The following is a 26,981-nucleotide window of genomic DNA, read 5'->3' as shown; positions in this document are numbered from 1 at the left end:
TAATCTTGCTTTCTCCTCATAGCCTTTGATCCCATTCTCCCCAAGAGGTATATCCAGCCGCCTCTTGAATATATTCAAAGTTTTAGCATCAACTACTTCCTGTGGTAATGAATTTCACAGGCTCACCACTCTTTGTGTGAAGAAATGTCTCCTTATCTCTGTCCGAAATGGTTTACCCTGAATCCTCAGACTGTGACCCCTGGTTCTGGACACACCCATCATTGGTAACATCTTCCCTGTATCTACCCTGTCTAGTCCTGTTAGAATTTTATAAGTCTCTGAGATCCCCCCTCATTCTTCTGAACTCCAGCGAGAACAATCCCAACCTAGTCAATCTCTCATATGACAGTCTCGCCATCCCTGGAATCAGTCTGGTAAACCTTCGCTGCACTCCTTCGAGAGCAAGAACATCCTTCCTCAGAGAAGGAGACCATAGCTGCACAGAATACTCCCAAGTGTGGCCTCACCAAGGCCCTGAACAATTGCAGCAACACATCCCTGCTTCTATACTCAAAACCTCTTGCAATGAAGGCCAATATACCATTAGCCTTCTTTACCCCTGCTGCAACTGCATGCTTACCTTCAGCGAATAGTGTACATAGACACCCAGGTCCCGCTGCACACTCCCCTCTCCCAATTTACAACCATTCAGGTAGTAATCTGCCTTCCTGTTTTTGCTTCCATAATTAATAACCTCATACTTATCCAAATTATACTGCCAGAGGAAATGGGTGAGGTCCTAAATGAATACTTTGCATCAGTATTCACCAAAGAGAAAAAATTGGTAGATGTTGAGTCTGGAGAAGGGTGTGTAGATAGCCTGGGTCACATTGAGATCCAAAACGACAAGGTGTTGGGCGTCTTAAAAAATATTAAGGTAGATAAGTTCCCAGGGCCTGATGGGATCTACCCCAGAATACTGAAGGAGGCTGGAGAGGAAATAGCTGAGGCCTTGACAGAAATCATTGGATCCTCACTGTCTTCAGGTGATGTCCCGGATGACTGGAGAATAGCCAATGTTGATCCTCTGTTTAAGAAGGGTAGCCAGGATAATCCAGGGTACTACAGGCCGGTGAGCCTTACATCAGTGGTAGGGAAATTACTGGAGAGAATTCTTCGAGACAGGATCTACTCCCATTTGGAAGCAAATGGACGTATTAGTGAGAGGCAGCATGGATTTGTGAAGAGGAGGTCGTGTCTCACTAATTTGATAGAGTTTTTCGAGGAGGTCACAAAGATAATTGATGCAGGTAGGGTAGTGGATGTTGTCTATATGGACTTCAGTAAGGCCTTTGACAAGGTCCCTCATGGTAGACGAGTACAAAAGGTGAAGTCACACAGGATCAGGGGTGAGCTGGCAAGGTGGATACAGAACTGGCTAGGTAATAGAAGGCAGAGAGTAGCAATGGAAGGATGCTTTTCTAATTGGAGGGCTGTGACCAGTGGTTTTCCGCAGGGATCAGTGCTGGGACCTTTGCTGTTTGTAGTATATATAAATGATTTGGAGGAAAATGTAACTGGTCTGATTAGTAAGTTTGCAGACGACACAAAGGTTAGTGGAATTGCGGATAGCGATGAGGACTGTCAGAGGATACAGCAGGATTTAGATTGTTTGGAGACTTGGGCGGAGAGGTGGCAGATGGAGTTTAATCCGGACAAATGTGAGGTAATGCAATTTGGAAGGTCTAATGCAGGTAGGGAATATACAGTGAATGGTAGAACCCTCGAGTATTGAAAGTCAGAGAGATCTAGGTGTACAGGTCCACAGGTCACTGAAAGGGGCAACACAGGTGGAGAGGGTAGTGAAGAAGGCATACGGCATGCTTGCCTTCATTGGCCGGGGCATTGAGTATAAGAATGGGCAAGTCATGTTGCAGCTGTAAAGAACCTTAGTTAAGCCACACTTGGAGTATAGTGTTCAATTCTGGTCGCACACTATCAGAAGGATGTGGAGGCTTTAGAGAGGGTGCAGAAGAGATTTACCAGAATATTGCCTGGTATGGAGGGCATTAGCTATGAGGAGCGGTTGAATAAACTCGGTTTGTTCTCACTGGAACGATGGAGGTTGAGGGGCGCCCTGATAGAGGTCTACAAAATTATGAGGGGCATAGACAGAGTGGATAGTCAGAGGCTTTCCCAGTGTAGAGGGGTCAATTACTAGGGGGCAGAGGTTTAAGGTGAGAGGGGCAAGGTTTAGAGTAGATGTACGCGGCAAGTTTTTACACAGAGGGTAGTGGGTGCCTGGAACTCGCTACCGGGAGGAGGTGGTGGAAGCAGGGACGATAGTGACATTTAAGGGGCATCTTGACAAATACATGAATAGGATGGGAATAGAGGGATACGGACCCAGGAAGTGTAGAAGATTGTAGTTTAGTCGGCAGCATGGTTGGCACGGGCTTGGAGGGCCGAAGGGCCTGTTCCTGTGCTGTGCATTTCTTTGTTCTTTGTTATCCGTCATTGATGTGCCCACTCGCCCAACCTTGTCCAGATCTTGCTGCAGGATCCCTACATCTTCGTCACAATTCATGCTCCCACCTAATTTGGTATCATCTGCAAACTTTGAAATGTTACATTTTGTTCTCTCATCCAAATCATTAATGTATATTGTGAATAGCTGGGGTCCCAGCACTGATCCCTGTGGTACCCCACTAGTTACTGTCTGCCAATTTGAAACGGACCCATTAATCTCTGTATTATGTATTAGTGATGGTGTTTAACTAATTTTTCCTTGTAACAGAAAATAATTAATTTGCAAATTTTATCCTGTAGTAACATAAGAACTAGGAGCAGGTGTCGGCCATCTGGCCCTTCGAGCCTGCTCCACCATTCAGTGAGATCATGGCTGATCTTTTGTGGACTCAGCTTCCACTTTCCCGCCCGAACACCATAACCCTTTATTCTTCAAATAACTATCTACCTTTATCCTGCCAGTGAAAACAACCTTCAAGCATCTATCCTATCTATTCCCTACATAATTTTATATGTTCTATCTACTCAACCTCTTCTCGTCTGGGATTAATTTAGTGAATCTCCTCTGCACACCCTCCAGTGCCGGTACGTCCATTCTCAGGTAAGGAGACCAAAATTGAACACAATACTCCAGGTGTGGCCTCACTAACACCTTATACAGTTTCAGCATAACGTCCCTAGTCTTAAACTCCATCCCTCTAGCAATGAAGGACAAAACTCCATTCGCCTTCTTAATCACCTGTGGCACCTGTAAACCAACTTTTTGCGTCTCATGCACTCGGACACCCAGATCCCTCTGCACAGTCGTATGTTTTAATATTTTATCATTTAAATAATAATCCCTTTTGCTGTTATTCCCACCAAAATGGATAACCTCACATTTGTCAACATTGTATTCCATCTGCCAGACCCTAGCCCATTCACTTAACCTATCCAAATCCCTCTGCAGACCTCCAGTATCCTCTGCACTTCTTGCTTTACCACTCATCTGAGTGTCATCTGCAAACTTGGACACATTGCACTTGGTCCCCAACTCCAAATCATCTATGTAAATTGTGAACAATTGTGGACCCAACACTGATCCCTGAGGGACACCACTAGCTACTGATTGCCAACCAGAGAAACACCCATTAATCCCCACTCTTTGCTTTCTATCAATTAACCAATCCTCTATCCATGCTACTACTTTACCCTTAATACCATGCATCTTTATCTTATGCAGCAACCGTTTGTGTGGCACCTTGTCAAAAGCTTTCTTGAAATCCAGATATACCACATCCTTTGGCTCCCTGTTGTCTACCGCACGGGTAATGTCCTCAAAAGAATCCACAAAATTAGTTGGGCACGACCTGCCCTTTATGAACCCACGCTGCGTCTGCCCAATGGGACAATTTCCATCCAGATGCCTCGCTATTTCTCCCTTGACGATAGATTCCAGCACCTAATACCGAAGTTAAGCTAACTGGCCTATAATTACCCGTTTTCTGCCCACCTTTTTTAAACCGTGGTGTCACGTTTGCTAATTTCTAATCCGCCGGGCCACCCCAGAATCTAGTGAATTTTGGTAAATTATCACGAGTGCATTTGGAATTACCCTAGCCATCTCTTTAGTACCCTGGGATGCATTCCATCAGGGCCAGGATACTTGTCTACCTTTAGCCCCATTAGCTTGCCCATCACTTACTTCCTTAGTGATAACAATCGTCTCAAGGTCCTCACCTGTCATAGCCTCATTTCCATCAGTCACTGGCATGTTATTTGTGTCTTCCACTGTGAAGACCGACCCAAAAAACCTGTTCAGTTCCTCAGCCATTTCCTCATCTCCCATTATTAAATCTCCCTTCTCATCCTCTAAAGGACCAATATTTACCTTAGCCACTCTTTTTTGCTTTATATATTTGCACAAACTTTTACGATCTTTTTTTTATTCTGAGCAAGTTTACTCTCATAATCTATCTTACTCTTCTTGAGAGCATTTTTAGTAGCTTTCTGTTGCCCCCTAAAGATTTCCCAATCCTCTAGTCTCCTACCAATCTTTGCCACTTTGTATGCTTTTTCCTTCAATTTGATACTCTTCCTTATTTCCTCAGATATCCAAGGCTGATTTTCCTTCTTTCTACCATCCTTCCTTTTTGTTGGTATAAACCTTTGCAGATCCCTGTGAAAAATCGCTTGGAAGGTTCTCCACTGTTCCTCAACTGTTTCACCATAAAGTCTTTGCTCCCAATCTACCTCAGCCAGCTCTTCTCTAATCCCATTATAATCTTCTTTGAACACACAACACCAGTGTTTGATTTTACCTTCTCACCCTCCATTTGTATTTTAAATTCCACCAGATTATGATCCCTAACTATGAGATCATTAATCATTCCTGTCTCATTACACAGGAGCAGATCTAGGATCGCTTGTTCCCTCGTAGGTTCCATTACATACTGTTCAAGGAAACTATCACGGATACATTCTATAAACTCCTCAAGGCTGCCTTGACAGACCTGGTTAAACCAATCGACGTGTAGATTAAAATCCCCCATGATAACTGCAGTACCATTTCTGCATGCATCGGTTATTTCTTTGTTTATTGCCCGCCCCACTGTAATGTTACTATTTGGTGGCCTATAGATTACTCCTATCAGTGACTTTTTTGTCTTCCTATTCCTGATTTCCACCCAAATGGATTCATCCTTATCCTCCATAGCACCATTGCCATCCCTCACTACTGCCTGGATGTCATCCTTAAATAACAGAGCTACACCACCTCCCTTACCATCCACTCTGTCCTTCCGAATAGTTTGATACCTTGGATATTCTTTGTGTTGCACCATCAATGGGACTAGCTGAAACTCTGTGGAATTTTCAGAGAGATTTATTGTAAATCATTTGTCACTTTGATTGTGGCCATCATGACCGGGATGGGAACCTGATTGGAGAGATTTAAGCATGGAGCTGAGGAAAAGAGAGACACGCATTTTTCAGGTTGCAACATGTTTTAAACGTTTAGACAGGAAAGTGATGTTGGAGATGTGGTAGTTGGCAAGGATAGAAGGATCCATGATCTTGTTTAAAGATGACGGATGATGGTATAATTGAAAGGGAGGGGATAGAATCTGAGGTTGGAGAACCATTTGCAGTAGCACCTAACATGGGGTGCTATGAAGTTAAATTGACTGGCCAGTTTAGTAGCATGCAAGTTGAAACAACAGCAGAACAGTTTCATGGGCAAGGTGAGCTTGGCAGAACATTGGAACAGCTTTTGTATTCTGATGATTGTGTTACGATCCCATTTGATGTTACTACTGAATGGAAGGTCCCAGAATGGAACCCTGGCTCAAAAGACTGAAACTTTTACTTTTGTTAGAAAACATGGATGAATAGAGTCACAGGCCTGCTAATTAGCTTTTAACAACAGAAATAGCATTTATTCAACATGAAAAGTTTGACCATACTCTTCACTCCCACTTATCTTCACAAATGTATCCAGATTTTAAAGGTAACACAGGTTACAAAACATACTTTACGCTATAATGGTTCCAATAAATACACAAACCCTGTAAACCAACAGGCTAACTGTGGTTGGACATACCGTGCTGAAACTAAGTGGCAGATGCCACCCAATTGAACCTCTGTGGATTTCTCCCCAAATCCCTCCAGATGATTAGCACACGGGCAGCACGGTAGCACAAGTGGATAGCACTGTGGCTTCCCAGCGCCAGGGTCCCAGGTTCGATTCCCCTCTTGGTCACTGTCTGTGCGGAGTCTGCACGTTCTCCCCGTGTCTTCGTGGGTTTCTTCCGGGTGCTTTGGTTTCCTCCCACAGTCCAAAGACATGGGTTAGGTGGATTGGCCATGCTAAATTGCCGTTCGCGACCAAAAAGGTTAGGAGGGGTTATTGGGTTACGGGGATCGGGTGGAAGTGAGGGCTTAAGTGGGTCGGTGCAGACTCGATGGGCCGAATGGCCTCCTTCTGCACAGTATAGAACATTGATCATAGAACACAGAACAGTACAGCACAGTACAGGCCCTTCGGCCCACGATGTTGCGCCGACCATTTATCCTAATCTAAGGTCAACCTAACCTACACCCCTTCAATTTGCTGCTGTCCATGTGCCTGTCCAAGAGTCGCTTAAATGTCCCCAATGACTCTGACTCCACCACCTCTGCTGGCAGTGCATTCCACACACCCACCGCTCTCTGTGTAAAGAACCTACCTCTGACATCTCTCCTATACCTTTCCCCAATCACCTTAAAACTATGTCCCCTCGTGACAGCCATTTCCACTCTGGGGAAAAGTCTCTGGCTATCCACTCTGTCCATGCCTCTCATCACCTTGTACACCTATATCAAGTCACCTCTCTTCCCTCTTCGCTCCAGTGAGAAAAGCCCAAGCTCCCTCAACCTTTCTTCATAAGACATGCCCTCCATTCCAGGCAACATCCTGGTAAATCTCCTCTGTACCCTCTCCAAAGCATTCACATCCTTCCTATAATGAGGTGACCAGAACTGGACACAATATTCCAAGTGTGGTCTAACTAGGGTTTTATAAAGCTGCAGCAAAACCTCGCGGCTCTTAAACTCAATCCCCCGTTAATGAAAGCCAACACACCATACGCCTTCTTAACAACCCTATCAACCTGCGTGGCAACTTTGAGGGATCTATGTACGTGGACCCCAAGATCCCTCTGTTCCTCCACACTTCCAAAAATCCTGCCTTTAACCCTGTGTTCAGCATTCAAATTCAACCTTCCAAAATGAATCACTTCAATTTATCTAGGTTGAACTCCATCTGCCACTTCTCAGCCCAGCTCTGCATCCTGTCAATGTCCTGTTGTAACCTGTAACAGCCCTCAACACTATCTACAACTCCCCCAACCTTCGTGTCATCAGCAAACTTACTAACCCTTCCACTTCCTCATTCAAGTCATTTATAAAAACCACAAAGAGTAGAGGTCCCAGAACAGATCCCTGCGGGACACCACTGGTCACCGACCTCCAGGCGGAATACTTTCCATCCACTACCACTCGCTGTCTTCTTTCGGCCAGCCAATTCTGTATCCAGACAGCCAGATTTCCCTGTATCCCATGCCCCCTAACTTTCTGAATGAGCCTACCATGGGAACCTTATCAAATGCCTTACTGAAATCCAGATACACCACATCCACTGCCTGACCTTCATCAATGTGTCTCATCAATTCTCAAAGAATTCAGTGAGGCATGACCTGCCCCTCACAAAGCCATGCTGACTATCTTTAGTCAAACTATGTTTTTCTAAATAATCATAAATCCAATCTCTCAGAATCCTTTCCAATATTTTGCTCACCACAGACGTAAGACTGAGGAGTCTGTAATTCCCAGGGATTTCCCTATTCCCTATTTTGAACAGGGGAACAACATTAGCCTCCTTCCAAACATCCGGTACTACTCCAGTGGAGAGCGAGGATGCAAAGATCATTGCCAATGGCGCAGCAATCACCTCCCTCGCTTCCCGTAGTAACCTTGGGTATATCCCATCAGGCCTAGAGGACTTATCTACCCTGATGCATTTCAACATTTCCAGCACATCCCCCTTCTTAATATCATCCTGTTCGAGTATTTTAACCTGGTTCACACTGTTCTCATGAGCAACAAGGTCCCGCTCTCTGGTGTATACTGAAGCAAAATATTAATGTAGGGCCTCCCCCATCTCTTCAGACCCAGGCGCAAGTTCCCTCCACTAGTCCTGATCGGCCCTACTCTCACTCTGATCATCCTCTTATTTCTCACAAACGTGTAGAATACCTTGGGATTTTCCCTAATCCTTCCCACCTGGGCTTTTTCATACCCCCTTCTAGCTCTCCTAAGTCCATTTTTGAGTTCCTTCCTGGCTACCTTGTAACCCTCTAGAGCTGTGCCAGATCCTTGCTTCCTCAATCTTACATAAGCTTCCTTCTTCCTCTTGACTAGAAGCTCCACTTCTCTTGTCATCCAATGCTCCTTCACCTTACCATTCCTTCCTCGTCTCAGTGGGAGAAAACTATCCAGCACTCACAGCAAGTGCTCCTTAAACAACTCCCACATTACTATTGTTCTATTGATGTTTCCAAACTCTACTCTTGAAAAGGCACATCTTAGAATATTCTTCCGAACAATTTCTCAGCTGTTTTCAGCAAGGATCCACTTCCAGGATTTTCAACTTTCCTTTCAATATTTGTCGAATTGCTATATGCAATCAAGCTTCCACACAATCCCTCGGGTATCCAGCCACAAATGGGAAACTATTACTTCCCAGGCTGCAATAAGATCACCAACCTTAGAATCACTTCAGATACCTGGGTTCTCTGTAGCCAACATCACCAGGTCTGCACTTTTCTGTTCAGTCTTTAACTTCAATGAACAGTACCTTGTTCAAATTCCAGTTCCCTTTTGTTCCTTTGATTTTAATTTTCCTGGAACTTCTCTTTTCATTCCCTGGTTTCTAGAACTAGCTGATCTTTTGTATTTGGGACTTGTTTTCTTGCCCATTTCTCCATGGCTCTGCTTCTGGCAGAGATGTGAGAGCTGCCTTCTCTCTCACTATCTAGCTCCAACTGCCTTGGGTCCAGTTAAAATTAAACTCAAAAATCCTTCCAAACCTAAAGGTTGTCCCTGGTTTCTAAACAACAGCTCAGTCTTTCTTCATACTTGTTTGCTTTTCACTTTGTAAACTCTCCAAGGACAATGCAGACATGATTTGAAATCAAATCAAAACCTCCATACATTCAAAGATGTTTCTCTAACACAAGTCTAAGTTTAAACCCTTTCCTACATAGAAACACTAAATTAAACTTACTTACATCTGTACCGTATTTCTAATATCCAATATTGCAAACATTGATTAATTAAAACTAACTCTGCTCCTTGGCAATTGCAAGCAAGCATTCTTTGCAGATTGTAAAGGCCCTGTATGAAATCAGTTTAATAGCATCTTGAATGCAGTAAAACCTTGCAGGATATGAATACAGAGCAAAAAACAGGACTGAGGATGAACAGTTGGAGGCTGTTAGGAATGGAAAGAATAAAGTAAATATTATGCCCTTGTTCAAAGAAGTGTGTAAGATAAGGCCAGCAACAATAGTCCAGTCAGTTGAACTTCAGGGGTGAAGGTCTTCTGGAAACCATAATTCGGAACAAAGTTCTGAGTCACGTGGAAATCGGAGTACCCAGAGGAAATCCACATAGACACAGGGAGAATGTGCAAACTCAACACACGCGCCCAAGACTGGAATTGACCCCGGGTCCCTGGTGCTGTAAGGCAGCAGTGCTAACCACTGTGCCGCCATTGTGCAGCAGCTGCTGGATAGGCTTCAGTGCAATTGAAAATGCAAAGCTCTGATTTTGTTGATGATGCAAATGTTGGAGATTCTTCAATTTGAATTTTCCTTGGGCAGCAACAAAATAGTGCTACATGCCTTTATAAAGGCCATAATAAATTCCTGAGCGATATTGGGAAATATCAGTTGGGAAGTGTCCTGTCTCATGATGCAAGTCAGGTTTGCTTCGTTGATCTATTGAGGTCTGGAGGAACTTTGCATAATTTTTTTGCCTCCAAAGGGGTTTGTTTGGAAGGTTGCGAGGGAAGTGTATGCGCCGTGGATGGAATTTGCATTTATGGGTCCAATATTGTTCTGCCTGTTCTCATAAGTTTAAATATGCACTTGTTCATCTGGAAGATACCATATTGGGAAGCAAGTAGGCTGTTCTGTTGCCCAAGCTTTCCAGGATTGATCAGACGAGCGTAGGTTCAAAATAAAAATGCAGTGACCATTCAATTTTCAGCTCTGCTGGTTTAGCTCAGTTGGCTGGACAGCTGGTTTGTGATGCCGAGCAAAGGCCATAGTGCTGGTTCAATTCCCATAGCAGCTGAGGTTATTCATGAAGGCCTGACTTCCCATCCTTGCCCCTTGCCTGAGATGTGGTGATCCACAGGTTAAATCACCAGTCAGTTCTTCCCCTCAAAGGGAAAAACAGCCTATTGTCACCTGGGTGAATGCCGTCTTTACTTACTTAATATTTAAAGAGAAATCAGACCTGGTCCGTACTTTTAATTTTCACCAACTGACCAGGAGTGCATTCCATCATTCTACAAATCGATCTTAAAAGGCACTGGAGCTGCAACTAAATTAATCTAGAAGCTTTTGCTGGTCTTTGTAAGTTACGTATTCATTACAGTTAATTTTGTTAACTTGTTTTGTTAAAACATTTTTACTTGTTTCCTAATATGTAATTACCTGTTTTTTGATGCGCAGATACAAACTTATTCGACGGAGGGTGATTTGGTTGATTGGTCAATGGATCTCTGTAAAATTTAAATCTGAATTAAGACCAATGTTATACGAGGCTATCCTTAATCTCATGCAGGACCAAGACCGTGTGGTATGTTTTCAAATTACAAATTGTTTTAACTGAAATGTTTGATTTCCTTGGAGACTTGTAAGTTTGTCATTTCTAACATACTTGAATGTCTTTTTGGTGGTCATCAAATTGGGGAACATAATGATGTATGTCTGTTCAAACTGGAGCAATATATTAGGGCTGAAGGTTTTGAACCTTTCATTTTGATGACGCACACACCAAGTGCCAACTCTTTTAAGAGAAAATAGGGGTGAAATTAGTCTTTGCTGGTCTTGCAAATTGGGTGATGGTGAATTGGGAGGCCGGCTTTTACTGTATCCAGTTTTTCTTTCCATAGAAGTCAACAATTTGGTATGGTGTCAAATTCATGATGAGTCTGTTTATCCTTCTGGTGAAAGCCAATTTCATCCCTGTATTTTTGTAAGAGTATTTTCCTGGCAAACAAAACATATTGCTTGAGGCAGAAAATAACATAAATACAATAGTGCCACTGCTATAAAGCTTGAGTAAAAATGAATACTAAAGGACAATTAATGTCTCCCACAGACCTTTTAAAGTGGACCGAGTCTGAAGGCTAGTGCACAATTTATAAAAGCTTGGTCTGATTTTGGAGAGTTTCAACCGCAAACTAGTATCTGCTTTTCAGTATCCTCCGTTTTTGATGCAAGCAAGTGAAGAAAATCCCTGTTTACACAGATGCGTTGATGCAAACTGGTCAAGTACTTCAACTGCATTTTAAGAGACATAAGGAATTCTTTTGGAATTGAGAGCCAGAACTCATGAAAAGGCATGATTATAAAAATTCTCTCTCAAAGCAGTAGCTAGCAAAGTCAATCAAATTCTCCTTTAGACTTGAAGCGGGCTTGACTCTTTTAATGCAGCCTTCTGAAGTGAATTTTGACACAAGCAGAATCCTGAAATTTATTTACATCTCAGAAAAGTATTTACTAAATTCTGAACAAAGTTGGCATTTTCTCAGAATAACGTCTAGTATGTGAATTGCAATAATATTAAGTATAATAACAGGACAATGTTGGAAATATAGTTGCATTATTTTGCAGCACATAGCTGCTAATCTGGAGCATATTTTGACCAAGTTTTATTTTAGCATAGCTTTGTGCATTTCTATGCTCGATGAAATGTTACAGTTTTCCACCACACAAAGTAAGGTTAAGTTTGTTGAGCCTTTCAAATACATCACTCAAATGGCCCAATGAAACCTATAAGTACTCGTTGAGGAAAGGATGAAGTGGTGATTCAGCATCAGTTAAAAACATGCAACATTACTTAAGTTCTCATGTTCTTCCTAAAACTTTACCATGAGACACCTTAAACATTTTTGATTCAACTGAAAAGATTCCTTTGTAGAATAAATATCTGTCCAGCCTGCCCTTGAATATATTCAATGATTTGGCCTCTACTGCTCTCTGTGGAAGAGTAGTCTAAAGATTAACGACTCTGCGAGAGAACAATTCCTCCGTCTCCACCTTAAATGAGAGACCCCTTATTTTTAAACAGTGCTCTCTTGTTCTAGATTCCCCCATGAGTGAACATAATAGTATCATGCATAATGAAAAAGCATAAAAATGGGTGATAGGTGAGATGGTTGGAGAGAATGTAAGAAACAGCAAAGAATGACTATAGGATTAATAAGGAGGGGAAAATTAAAATAGGAGGGAAAGTTATCTGGAAATATAAAAGCAGTTAGTAAGAGTTTCTGTGGAGATTTTAAAAACAAAAGAGTTACTTAACAAAGTCCTTTGAAAGCGAGTCTGGGAAGTTAAAAATGGAAAATAAGGAGAAGGTAGATGAACTGAACAGGTAATTTGCATCTGCCTTTGCTATGGAGCATGCAAGTAACACCCATAAATTAGGAATTGAAAGGGAAGGAGGAACTCAAGAAAATTACCACCAGGGAAGTCGTGCTGAGCAAATTGTTGGAACTGGCTGACAAGTCCGTGGGTCCTGATGAATTTCATCCTCGGGTGTTAAAATGTTTTTTAAAATTTAGAGTACCCAATTCATTTTCTCCAATTAAGGGGCAATTTAGTGTGACCAATCCACCTAAACTGCACATCTTTGGGTTGTGGGGGCAAAACCCACGCAAACACGGGGAGAATGTGCAAACTCCACACGGACAGTGACCCAGAGCCGGGATCGAACCTGGTACCTCAGCGCCGTGAGGCAGCAATGCTAGCCACTGTGCTGCCCCTAGCGTATTAAAATTAATGGCTCGTGAAATAGTCAATGTGTTGGTTTGAATTTTCCAAAAATCACTAGATTCAGGGAAGATTCCATTAAGATTGGAAAATAGCAAATGTAACTCCTTTATTCAGAAAGGGAGGGAAACAGAAAACAAGAAATTAAAGGCCAGTTTACTTAACATCTGTCATAGGTAAAATGATAGAAGCTATTTAAAAAAAAAATTAGAGTATCCAATTCATTTTTTCCAATTAAGGGGCAATTTAGCTTGGTCAATCCACCTATCCTGCACATCGTTTTGGATTGTGGGGGGAAACCCCCGCAAACACGGGGAGAATGCGCAAACTCCACATGGACAGTGACCCAGAGCCAGGATCGAACCTGGGACCTCGGCGCCGTGAGGCAACCGTGCTAACCACTTTCACCACCGAGCTGCCCTTATTTTTAAATATGTTATGACAATTGACAATGGCTCATGGTCATCATTAGAATTGTTATTTCCAGATATTTATTGAATTCAGATTTTGCCACCTTCTGTGGAGGGATTCGAACTCAGGTCCCCAGATCATTACCCTAGACCGCTGGATTACTAATCCAGTGGCAATACCACTAGATCACTGCCTCCCAATGCTGCCCTTGCCCTTCTAGATGTTTGCGGTCATGGATTGGAATGTGTTGTCTCAGGAGCCTTGGTGAGTTCTTGCAGTGCACACTGCTGCCACTGTGCATCAGTGGTGGACAGAGTGAATGTTTGTGGATGGGTTGCCAATCAAGTGGGCTGCATTACCCGTGATGGTGTCAAGCTTCTTGAGTGTTGTTGGAGCTGTACTTCCCCAGGCAATTGTGAAACGCTGGTTAGGCCACAGCTGGAATACCGTGTACAGTTCTGGTCGCCACACCATAGGAAGGAAGTGATTGCACTGAAAGTGTGCAGAGGAGATTCACCAGGATGTTGCCTGGGCTGGAGTGTATCCGCTATCAAGAGGGACTGGATAGGCTGGGGTTGTTTTCTTTGGAACAGAGAAGGCTGAGGAGGAAGTGATAATGTATAAAATTAGGAGGGGCATTGATCAGGTAGATAGAAAAGAGCTTTCACCCTTAGCGGAGGGGTCAATAACCAGGGGCATAGATTTAAATTGAATGGCAGGAGGTTTAGAGGTGATGTGAGGGAAAAATGTTTCAACCAGAGGGTGATTTGGATCTGGAACTCACTGCCTGAGAGGACCCTCACAGCATTTAAGAAGTATTTAGATGAGCACTTGAAATACCATAACACACAAGGCTACGTGCCAAATGCTCAAAAATAGGATTCGAGTCGATAGGTGCTTGATGGCTGCCGTGGACACGATGGGCCGAAGAGCCTCTTTCCATGCTGTAGAAACACTATGATTCCTCGTGGAGAGTATTTCATCGGAATCCTGATGTGTGCTTTGTAGATGGTGGACAGGCTTTGGGGAGTCGGGAGGTGAGGTGAGTTATTTGCTGTAGGTTTCCTAGCCTCTGATCTGCTCTGGTTAGTCATTTTTTGGTCAGTGGTAATCCCCCAGGATCCATTGGAGTTTTCTGAAGAAAGGTGCTGTGGATAACAGAGAACCAGTGAGTATACTGTAATTAGATTTTCAGAAGGCATTTGATAGGGTGCCTTATCAAAGGTTATTGCAGAAAATAAAAGTTCATGGTGCAGGGGGTCATATATTAGCATGGATAGAAGATTGGCTAGCTAACAGGAAACAGAGTAGTCACAAATGGGTTGGCAAGATATGACGAGTGTTGTGCCACAGAGATCAGTGCTGAGACATCAACCCTACAATTCACATAGATGATTTGGATGAAGGGTCTGATGGTATAATTGCTAAGTTTGCTGATGACACAAAGATAGGTAGGAAAGTAAATTGTAAAGGGGACATAAGGAGGCTATGAAAGGATATTGATAGGTTTAGTGAGTGAGCAAATATCTGGCATATGGAGTATAATGTGGGAAAATGTGAAGTCTTCCAGTTTAGCATAATGAATAAAAAAGAACCATTTTTATACTCCTCCCTTGCAATAAAGGTCAACATTCTGTTACCGTCTTAATTTCTTGTTAGCTTAATTTAGCCTTTGATAGGTTGTGGGCATCGCTGGCAGCACCAGAATTTCTGTTGCCCCTTTCTATTTGCCCTTGAACTGAGTGGCTTACGAGGTTACTTCAGAGAACAGTTAAGAGTCAGCTATGTTATTGTGGATTTGGAGTCACATATAGGTCAGACCAAGTAAGGAAGGCAGTTTCTTTCCTTCGTGGGCAATATTGAACTAGATGTGTTTTTGTGACAATTGTCAATAGTTTATTGGTCACCATTGTTGAGACTAGCTTTCAATTCCTGACTTTTTTATCAATTGAGTTTAAATCCAACTAGCTGCTATGGTGGGATTTGAATTGTGTCCCTAGGTCATTAGCCTTATCCTGTGGATTATTAGGCCAGTGACATTTCTACTGTGCCACCGTCTTCCCCACCTTTTGCGATTTATGTATAAGGACATTCAGATTTCTCTACACTGCAACACTCTGCAGTCTTTTTCCATTTAAGTAACGCTCTCCTTCTCTATTATTACTGTCAAATTGACAATCTCACATTTTCCCACAACTCTGCCATTTACTTGTTTCCCATGTTATGGACAGGGAGAGATGAAAGTGTTGTTTCTCCACTCAACTGACCAAAGGCAGGTATGTCTCTGATTTGAACTCCTAAGATGAAAAGTCTGCAAGCAGTACTGTGAAAATGCGCTTTTAATTATTTGGAGACGAGCGGCTATTGACCACAGTAAAGATCTATTGTATTTTGGCAACTTCTCAAAGTTGTGTCCAGAAAGCAGTTGAGGTCAAAACATTGTATGCTTTCAAGAAGGAGTTAGATATAGCTCTTGGGGCTAAAAGAATCAAAAGGATATGGGGGGGAAAATGGGGATGGTTTACTGAGTTGGATGATCAGCCATGATCATAATGAATGGTGGGGCAGTCTTGAAGGGGCAAATGGCCTGCTCCTATTTTCTATGATTCTAAGTCTGTTTGTATTTTAATGACTTGTCCATACATTAAAGTTAGCTCAGGGATCTTGTGGAGGTCTGTGGATATTGAAAGGAAAGAAAAGATCACCTGACCTCTCAAACTCCATTTTGTTCTAAAGTATCCACTTTGAATTCATGCCCCATCAGTCCTTATTGTATGAATGTGACATTTGGTATTAATTCACCAGTCTCATTCTAAAGGGGACCAGTGCTCACTTTTGCTACTCTTTTCATTTTATCTATTGTAGAAATCTTTGCTGTTTTCTCTCATAGTCCAATTTCTCCCTTTTGGGTATGCTTTGCTGTCTTCTGGCCTGCCACTCATCTTTGCAGCATAATATGTCTTTCTTTTCAATTTGACACCATCCTTAACTTCCTTAGCGAACCACCACAATGCATCCTTCTTCTAGAGTCTTTCTTTCTCAATGAAACCTATTTTGTTCAGAGTTATGAAATATCTTAAAAGTCAGGTTTAAAACTCATGGTTTATTTGTAAGGGCCACGAAGAATCCAGCACGAGTTTTAAGGATACAAAGTAATAACATTTATTTACTATAACATATATACATAACAGTAGCAGTAACTTCCCTTGCTACATACTCCTTCTTGCTGGTTCCTGAACTGGCCAGCTTTATTTATACTAGGAGTTTACTAATGGTTTCTCCGCCCCCCTCATTGGGGAAGCTCATACTCCCACAGGATTGTGGGATAGTCATTAGTCCCCAGCCAATGGTAAGTAGGCAGGTTATAACATCCCTCCCCCCCCAAAGTCCAAGGAATCCACCGAAGACCCTGGCGAAGGAGGGCGTCGGACTCGTTTGGCCGCAGGCCGGACACCATTTGCACGCGGCGTTGGATCAGGCGGCGTGTAACGAGACGGAGACCGGCGCTTCCGTGATGAACGGCGCAACGGTTGTACATCCACAGCCCGTGGACCCGAGGATTCCCCCTCTGATGCATCCTGTGTCTCCAATCCGGAGTCAGAGTCTGCTGCCTCCGTCATGTCAGCGTCTCTATCTCCATTCGGTCCCATGACGACCTGCGCAGGCTTCGAGTGAGGCACCAGTGGAAGATTGTGAGGCCTACCTTCCCTTGTCTCTGGTCTCTGCGGCTGTTGAAATGAGCTCCAGGGACGGGGAATCTTTTGAGGGGATAGTCTTCTGGACCGAACATGGTCTACATGTTTTCGCTGGAGACGGCCCTGGGCTTGCACTTGGTAAGATATAGGGCCCGTTTGGCGAAAGATTACACCAGGAACCCATTGGGCACCACCAGCAAAATCCCGAACGAACACTGGGTCACCGGGCGCAAACTGCCGAATCGGCCGATGCCGAGAAAATTCCTGTCCCTGCCGTTCTTGTGTGCGGCGTACTTTTGCGCCAATGTCCGGGAAAACCATACTAAGGCGGGTGCGAAGTCTCCGGCCCATTAGGCGTCCTGTGGGAGCTACCCCAGTCACTGCATGGGGGGTGGTCCTGTACATAAACAAAAAGCGAGCCAGTCTCGTGTCCATTGATCCGGAAGACTGCTTCTTTAGGCCTCTTTTGAATGTCTGCACTGCGCGCTCTGCCAACCCATTTGAAGCTGGGTGGTAAGGGGCAGTGCGGATATGGCGGATGCCGTTCATCTTCGTGAACCTCGCAAACTCCTCACTGGTGAATGGAGCGCCATTATCCGTGACCAGCACCTCGGGGAGGCCATGCGTACTAAACGATAAACGCATCTTTTCAATTGTTGCGCAGGACGTTGTCCCCTGCATCTTATACGCCTCTAGCCATTTGGACTGGGCGTCAATTAGTAGAAGGAACATGGATCCTTGAAAAGGGCCTGCAAAATCTGCATGCAAGTGTGCCCAAGGCCGCCCTGGCCATTCCCAGTGATGTAGAGGTGCGGCCGGCGGAAGCTTCTGATGCTCCTGGCAAATGGAGCAGTTTTGGGCCACCTTCTCAATGTCGGTGTCGAGGCCTGGCCACCAGACATAACTCCGGGCCAACATTTTCATTTTGGTCACGCCTGGATGCCCATTGTGCAAGTCTGTTAGTATCAGCTCCTGGCCTTTTTCCGGGACAATCACACACGTCCCCCACTAGAGGATGCCGTCTTCCACGCTGAATTCTGACAGCTTGGAGGAAAATGCCCGCAACTTGCCTGGGAGCTGCCTATGCTGCCCACCATACAGGACTATGTGCCGAACCTTTGACAGGACTGGCTCCGTCTGGGTCCACTCACGGATCTGTGATGCCGTGACAGGCGAGGTGTCCATAAAATGTAGGGTTGCAACCACCTCACCGGTCGTGGGGGTCGACATGGGGCAGGTCGATAAAGGCAATCGGCTCAGTGCGTCGGCATTTGCTATCTGCGTACCTGGTTTGTGCTCCAGAGAATACTCGTATGCAGCAAGCAACAAAGCCCAGCGCTGGATCTGTGCAGAAGCAATGGGCGGTATTGGCTTATCCTCTCTGAAAAGTCCCAGCAGGGGCTTATGATCAGTCACGATGGTGAAATGGCGACCGTACACGTACTGGTGGAAGCGTTTCACCGCAAAAACCACTGCCAGGCACTCCTTCTCGATCTGCGCGTACTTTTTCTCCGCTGCAGTCAATGTGCGGGAGGCAAAAGCTATCGGTCGCTCGGCCCCGTTCTCCATCTTGTGGGACAGGACCGCCCCAATACCATATGGGGATGTATCACATGTGGCGAGCAAAGGCTTTCCAGGATCATAGTGGGTTAGTAACCCAGACAACGACAATTGTTGCTTTACCCGCCGGAAAGCGGTTTCTTGCGGCTGACCCCGAACCCAGGTGTGATTTTTCTTTAGCAGAAGGTGCAAAGGGACCAGCGTAGTTGCCAGATTGGGGAGGGACTTCCCGTAATAGTTTACGAGACCGAGAAAAGAACGAAGATGCGAAGTGTCAGTCGGGGCGGGGGCATGTTGAATTGCACGCACCTTCTCTGCGACGGGGTGCAGACCTTCGCGGTCCATCCGATAACCTAGGTAGACTACTTCCTTTGCCTGAAATACGCACTTTGTGCGACGGAAACGGACTCCAGCCTCCGAAAGGTGTCTAAGGACAGCCTCCAGATTTTCCAAATGTTCCTGCTCCGACGTCCCTGTAATCAAAACGTCATCTAGGTAGACAGCCACACGTGGTAAACCTCTCAAAATGCCCTCCATAACACGTTGGAAAATTGCGCAGGCAGAGGATACTTCAAAGGGCAACCGTGTATATTCATACAGGCCCCGGTGTGTATTAATCGTTACATATGGTAGGGAGGCAGGATCCAGCTCCAACTGCAGGTAGGCGTGACTCATATCTAATTTTGTGAACGAGAGTCCACCTGCACGTTTCGCGTCGAGATCCTCTATGCGAGGCATTGAATATCGGTCGAGTCGGGAAACCGTATTCACTGTAAGTTTATAGTCACCACACAAGCGAACTGTGGCATCTGGCTTCATTACAGGTACAATTGGTGCTGCCCAGTCAGCAAAACGGACGGGCCTGATAATACCCAAACTCTCCAAACGAGTGAGCTCCCCTTCTACCTTCTCGAGCAAGGCATAAGGCACTGGGTGCGCCCGGAAATAGCGCGGCGTGGCTCCTGGTTCAACTTGGATACGGGCTACGGCCCCTTTTATTTTCCCCAAACCAGGCTGGAATATATCTGTGTATTGTCCTAGCACCTCAGTCAACCCTTCAGAAACTGTTTGGAGGATATGTTGCCATTGCAACCGCATGTCCTCTGGGCGATCACGGAGACCGCTGCGCCAGTATCCAACTCCATCTCAAGCGGGTGGCCATTGACCCGTACTGTCACCTTAATGGGGGCCACACGGGGAGCTGCCACACAATGCAGCTGCAGGCAGTCGTCCTCCGTCTCCACTTCCTCAGGAGTAGTCGCCGCAGGTTCATCCACATGGAAGATACGGCCTCTGGGCTGGTCCCAGTTACGGCCCCTGGGCTGGTCCCAGTTTCGGTCGGAACGACGGCGCCTCTGGCGCCCCCAGGACCGCCGTCCGCGACGGGGTCGGCACCTGCAAGTCTGACACGGACATGGCTCCTCATCCATTGGCTCTGGAGAAGGCTCCCTTCGGGGAGGAATGTCCGACGGCCACTGGCGTCGGTCCGGACGTTGCCTCGCCCAAGGTACCGCAGGAGTGCAGGGGGACGTTTTCGGACGGAAGGGGTTGCGCCCCAAGGCATGCACTTCCATTCCCTGTAGCTCCTGTACTCCCTGCTCTACGCTCTCTCGGGACAATACTATTTGAATGGCCTGTTGAAAAGTCAATGTTGGCTCCGCTAACAACTTTCTCTGGGTGGCCGCATTGTTAATACCGCAAACCAAACGGTCGAGTAACATTTCTGACAAGGTCTCACCATAGTCACAGTACTCCACAATCCTGCGTAGCCTGGATAGAAAATTGGCAAGAGATTCTCCAGGGTTCCTCTCAGCGGTATTAAACCGGTAACGCTGGACTATCGTGGATGGGGTTGGGTTAAAATGTTGCCCCACTATATTCACAAGTTCATCAAACGTTTTGGTGTCCGGCGCAGCTGGGTACGTAAGGCTCCTAATCACCCCAAACGTATGCGGGCCGCAGGCGGTGAGCAATATGACCACCTGGCGCTCGTTTTCGGTGATATTGTTTGCCCGGAAATAGTAATGCATCCGTTGTGTGTACTGGTTCCAGCTTTCCAGCGCAGCATCAAAAACATCCAAACGTCCGTACAGAGGCATGGTATAATAGAAAACAACTTCCAACCTGTATCCAACAAAAATCCAGGGAGGTGGCTTCAGCAGTGTAGACAGCTATTCACTTTAACCTTCGTCGCCAGTTTTGTGAGGGCCACGAAGAATCCAGCACGAGTTTTAAGGATACAAAGTAATAACATTTATTTACTATAACATATATACATAACAGGAGCAGTAACTTCCCTTGCTACATACTCCTTCCTGCTGGTTCCTGAACTGGCCAGCTTTATTTATACTGGGAGTTTACTAATGGTTTCTCCGCCCCCCCCCTCACTGGGGAAGCTCATACTCCCACAGGATTGTGGGATAGTCATTAGTCCCCAGCCAATGGTAAGCAGGCAGGTTATAACAGTGTTTTTATCCTGAAAAAAGTGTGAAATTCTGTCAAGTGATGGATCACTTTTCTAGCCCCACCGTTGTGAACGGGATTTCCAGCATTGGTGCAGACTCAATAGGCCGAAGGGCCTTTTCTGCACTATGATTTTGTGATTAGTGGAGAGAAAAGTGGAAAATACTTTTGGGCAGCACGGTAGCAAAAGTGGATAGCACTGTGGCTTCACAGCTCCAGGGTCCCAGGTTCGATTCCGGCTTGGGTCACTGTCTGTGCGGAGTCTGCACATCCTCCCCGTGTGTGCGTGGGTTTCCTCCGGGTGCTCCGGTTTCCTCCCACAGTCCAAAGATGTGCGGGTTAGGTGGATTGGCCATGATAAATTGCCCTTCGTGTCCAAAATTGCCCTTAGTGTTGGGTGGGGTTACTGGGTTATTGGGATAGGGTGGAGGCGTTGACCTTGGCTAGGGTGCTCTTTCCAAGAGCCGGTGCAGACTCGATGGGCCGAATGGCCTCCTTCTGCACTGTAAAATCTATGATCTATACTCACCAACCAATCATTTACCTTCCCCCCCCCCATTAGCCTAGATTTTGATTTTCTTTCAAACATCATCCGCGGTTCTGAACCCATTGACTATCTTGCACTCAGTCTCGCTCTTTTATCATCTCACGCTCTCAGGCAATCAACTCACAGCCTGCCTATGATGTCACAGTTTGGCTTTTTTTCTCTCTCACTTTTTCAAAATGCCTTCCAGGATTTTTTTGGATGAAGTTCCTGAGTGACATCACCTCGACGTAAAATAGAGAGCTGTATACCCCAAAACCTTCTAATGATTGACCTAAAATGCGAATTCTGTTTCTCACACCACAGACCTACTTGACCTGCTGAGTATTTCCAGCATGTTCTTTAGAGTTGTATGTCCAAGTTGGGAGGCGCATAATTAGTGCTGCTGGGAACAGAAAGTTATAATAGTCTTTATTATTATTGTCACAAGTAGGCTTACATTAAGACTCCAATAAAGTTACTGTGAAAATCCCCCAGTAGCCACACACCGGTGCCTGTTTGGGTTGAGGAACAATTCAAAGTGTCCAAAATTACCTAACAGCATGCCTTTCGAGACTTGTGGGAGGAAACCAGAGCACCCGGAGGAAACCCACGCAGACACGGGGAGAACTTGCAGACTCCTCACAGACAGTGACCCAAGCCAAGAATCGAACCTGAGACCCTGGAGATTCGAAGCAACAGTGCTAACCACTGTGCTACCGTGCCGACCCACTGTGCTACCGTGTCACTCGAAGAGGACATAGTCTGATTAAGTGAGTGGGATAAACTGTTGGAAATTGGGTAAATGAGGAGAAGTGCTATTATGCAACTTGGACCAAGAAATCCAATTGGGAGTTTTTTTCGAAATGGCAAAGAATCAAGAACTGTGGAGGAGCAAATTGATTTTTATGTCCATGTACACTAAAAGCTAGTGGATGGCTTCAAAGAGCAATCAAAAAAGCTAATGGAATGTCCTCTTGTTTGTTCTTCAAGGTGAAGATGACCATGTTCGTCACCTAAGGTATTTGGTAGGATTCTCATAGATTATCATAGAATTTACAGTGCAGAAGGAGGCCATTCGGCCCATCGAGTCTGCACTGGCTCTTGGAAAGAGCACCCTACCCAAGGTCAACACATCCACCCTATCCCCATAACCCAGTAACCCCACCCAATTCTAAGGGTATGATCGGTATGTAGGTAATTGTTTGAACTAATCTGTGCCTAGAAGCTGCTGCTACAAATAGGACAGGATACCAGAGATAATTGAGCTTTGGACAAGTTGCTGGCTTGGGATTTCCCCTCCTCGTGTCTTTTCTCGCTCTAATATGCAATTGCTTTCGAAGGAAGCCACAATGTTTTTATTTAGTTACTTCAGGTGCAGCGATCCTTAGTGAGCTTCTCCCAGACTCAAAGTTAATATCCATACTCCTAAGAGAAGTCTTCAGACTTCCTCGTAGCACTTCCTTTTACTGCCATGAGCGCACACCTCAGACTTGAGCTCTCCACTGAAGAATTTGTTTGATAAGTGAGTGTCAGGTATTCTGACCACATGACCAGCCCAACTCGGTTGTGCCTGTCTCAATATGGTATGGATGTTTAGCATGTCAACTCAGGTGAACACCTCCGTATCTGGTTTATTGTTCTGCCATCTGATCTTCAGAAGCTTTCGTAGGCAGCTCAAGTGAAAGTGGTTGAGCTTCTTGGCATGCCACTGGAACAGAGTTTAAGCCCCGCGTGTGTAGAACAGAGTAGCCAGGGATTATTGCTCTATAGACTTCCAGTTCAGTCGGCAGACGTACTCCTCTTCAATCCCAGACTGACGTTTGAAATCTGCCGAAGGCTGCACTTGTTTTGGCAAATCTTGCATGTATCTCATTGCCAATAAAGACTGCTTGAGAGAATATATAAAAAGGGAGTCCAGGGGGCTACTGATCAGTTACCTTTATGCCAATGGTTGGAATGAGAATGGAATTCTTTCTCAAAGATGTAATGGAGAAGCATTTAGGAACTGAAAATAAAATATGGAATTCATAAGAAAAATATGCTGGGCAACCTCATTGAATTCTTTCAGAGATAGATAAGGGTAATGCAGTAGGCATAATATATTTGGATTCGCTAAATATAATTGATAAGGTACCGCACACTGGACCCATGATTAAGGTCAGAGCATGTGGAGTCGAGACAAGAAGCAGAATGGGTAGCAAAGTGGCTGCAAAAGGCCATATGTTGAATAGGGGATAAAGGTAGTTCATCAGATTGGTAGATGTTAGGAAGTAGACTTCCACAGGAATCAGTGTTGAGACCACTATTATCCAATAGTCACATAGTGATTTAGAGTCTGAAATTCAAAATACAGTTTCAGGATTTGCAGAAGTCACTAAATTTTGAAGTATAGATAATATCAAAGAAGATTGTGACAAAATACAGGAGGAGGTTAATAAATTTGCTGATTGAGTGTGTAAATAGCCACAAAATTTCAATATTGGTATGTGTGGGGTAGTACATTTTGGTGAGATGAATTAGGAGAACCATAGACTCCTTGATAGTGTGTCTATGGCAGTGTTTTTCAAACTTTTTTTCCCGGGACCACTTTTACCAACCGGCGGGCCTTCAGGACCCACTCTGGACAGAATTTGCGATCCATGTAGGCTGACCTTAGTGACACACCATTATTGCTTACCGTTAATGCCGCAGGTGAGCCTGCTTGGTCCCCACGATCTCACTGGCTTCGTTGTTCAAAGCTACATTTCTGCGAAGGACTTCAGCTGATGATTTTAGTTCTCGCTGCATCCTTCGGAAAAAATCAGGATGTTTGTTGTTGAACTCGGCAGATGCCTTTGATTTTAGGTTTTAAACTTTCATTTGCCAATACTTCCCTGCATGTAACATACATGGGTTTTGCATCCTGATTGCATTGGCATAATTAAAGCCATACCTCAAGAAATTATCTTTGTACTGCTCCCGATTTCAGTCTCCTCTTAATCGTTTGTTTCGCCAGAGGCCCTGGAGCTGGGACACAGCTCACACCAGCACTGCTTTCTTCTGCCGTGGACTCTCCTGAGAAGCTCTCTCTAGCCCATTCAGTTGTGAGATCCTAGCCTCTTTGTGTCTCTGGCCCTCTCTTCCTTATTACAAAATAATCCATCTTCAGTTCTTCACACAATCTGTTGCTCTCTTGCGGGCAGCTACCAATGGAGGAATCTCACCTCCATGATTTTGCGCCCAAATCATGGATGTACAGGGTGCCTGCCGTCAGTGTATGCGCTGGGCGCGTGACCTTCTCTCTGTCACTGCCTCTGGTGGAAAGACTCGGATGTTCATGTTTACGGCTGGACTTTTTTTTTTAACTTTGAAACTTTATTTCCAATACGAAGTTTATGACTTATTACTACTGAAAATTAAAACTATTTCTGATGAACATGCATCCTTATATTTACACCCAAACTTTGTTTCAAATATATTCCCATTTCTTTAGAAATTTAAACAAGTATAGAAAAAGTTCAATCTGTTTTTACTTAACAAACTATGACTTTAGACGAGATGAAGTAATGTCTCAAACACATACAATGTCACAATATTTCTTACCGGTTCCACTGCATTGCTCTATCCAAACAGGAAGCTATCTCCTTCTCCATTCTCATCAAAAACATTTACTTCCTGGTTTCCAGAGAGTGGGAACACAAAGTGATGACTGTAGGTTTCTTCCGGTTTGAAATGTGTCAGGCATATTGACTTACCTTGTTTCATCGATATTCCTCGCCGACAAACCTGGCCTGGCAGTGACCAGTTATAATAATACTGTCTCTATGGGCATCATCTTAAATATCAAAAAAGTGAAATGAAACAATTTTAGATGAAAAAAGCTGTTCGGCGTAGTGGTGGCACTCCTGCCGCTAAATTAGAAAGTTAAGGGTTCAAGTCCCACTCCGGAGCATTATGCAGAAAATCCAGAGCTGCAGTCTTTCCAATGAGATGTTAAACTGAAGCGCCATCTGCTCTCTCTCAGGTGGATACAAATGATTACATGGAACTCTTTCAAGGAAAAGTGTTTTCCATATATAAAGAAGAATGGGATAACTAAGGAGTGAGTAGGGACTATTCGAGATCAGAAAGGAAACCGGTGTGTAGAGGTATAAACATTAGCATGATTCTTAATAAACCCTTTGCATCTGTCTTCATAAAATATATTTCAGTTAGGAAGAGTGTGAAATATTGAATGGGATGAACATGATAAAGAAGGGATTTCCAGTGGTGGTTATGTGGTGAGCAGTGACACATGTGGTGGTTCCCACCAGGGTACTTTGATTTTGGCTCTTTTCGCCCAGTTTATGGGTGACGTTTCGGAGGAATTTGATTAGATCGATAGGAAAGGTCCCACATAAAAGTAATGCCCAACAAGTATAAAACAAGGCAGCAGTCGGACAAAGAATCGTCGTCGGACTCAGAAGCTCCTCGAACCTCGTTAGTGGAGAAAATGGAGGAGGCTCCTGCTGCAACTTTGGCCTCACTGTGGACGGACGGGATGCTGGCAAGATTAATTTAAAAAGCAGCGGCAGGTGGTCTCCAAGAAGGCGATGGCTGCCTGCCCTGTCAAACACCGGAACCAATCGGGGACTGCCGGTTGCTGGCATTCTTAAAATCAGGGACGCTACAATTGATCGCTCTGCGACCCTCCCTGAACCCGCCTACAACCCGCCCACACGTCGCGACCCTGAGTTTGAAAAACCCTGGTCTATGGAGCAGAGGAACAGAATCTTGGGCAGCAGAGGTCGATGAAGCCATTAAAAATGCATTCCGAAAAGGATAGAATGGAAAGTCAGAGAAACTGTGTTAAACATGTTTAAAACTTTAGTTAGACAACACTATAAACTGTTCTAGTTTTGAGCTACAAAAACAATATTGTAACGTTGGAGAATGTGCAGAAAATATCTCCGACAATGTTACCATATCTGAGGTTTAACATATCGAGAAAGACTGAACAGGTTCTTGAATAGACTGAGGGGTGTGCTGATTTTGAGATCTTTAGGATTATGAAAGAGTTTGGTAGCGTAGACATAGTGCGATAGTTTCTATTGTGGGTGAGATCAGAACTCACAAACATATGATGAATTAAGCAGAATGTTCTTTACCCCGAGTGTGGTGGAAAGTAGAACTCACTACCATAAGAAGTAGTTGTAGCAAATAACATAGATGCATTTATGGGGAAGCTTAGATACACATGAGGTAGAAAGGAATATGTTGTTTTAGCTAGATGAAGGGTGGGAGGAGGGCTGTGTG

At 44.6% G+C, this 26,981-nt stretch overlaps 1 protein-coding gene across 5 annotated transcripts in view; it reads left to right on the top strand.

Moving 5' to 3' along the window:
- ipo11 (importin 11) overlaps positions 1-26,981 on the top strand; it is an 878,696-nt gene that overhangs the window by 311,694 nt on the left and 540,021 nt on the right. For all 5 annotated transcript variants that reach the window (XM_072496963.1, XM_072496961.1, XM_072496959.1 and 2 more), the window contains one exon: positions 10,728-10,854. In XM_072496963.1, coding sequence (XP_072353064.1) covers positions 10,728-10,854 — 127 coding nt within the window. The remainder of the gene's footprint in view (positions 1-10,727; positions 10,855-26,981) is intronic.

The sequence above is a fragment of the Scyliorhinus torazame genome, chromosome 3 (genome assembly GCF_047496885.1).
Source record: "Scyliorhinus torazame isolate Kashiwa2021f chromosome 3, sScyTor2.1, whole genome shotgun sequence".
Taxonomy (NCBI): domain Eukaryota; kingdom Metazoa; phylum Chordata; class Chondrichthyes; order Carcharhiniformes; family Scyliorhinidae; genus Scyliorhinus; species Scyliorhinus torazame.
Note: the sequence above shows the minus strand (reverse complement) of the source record. Positions and strands in the feature narration are given on the sequence as shown.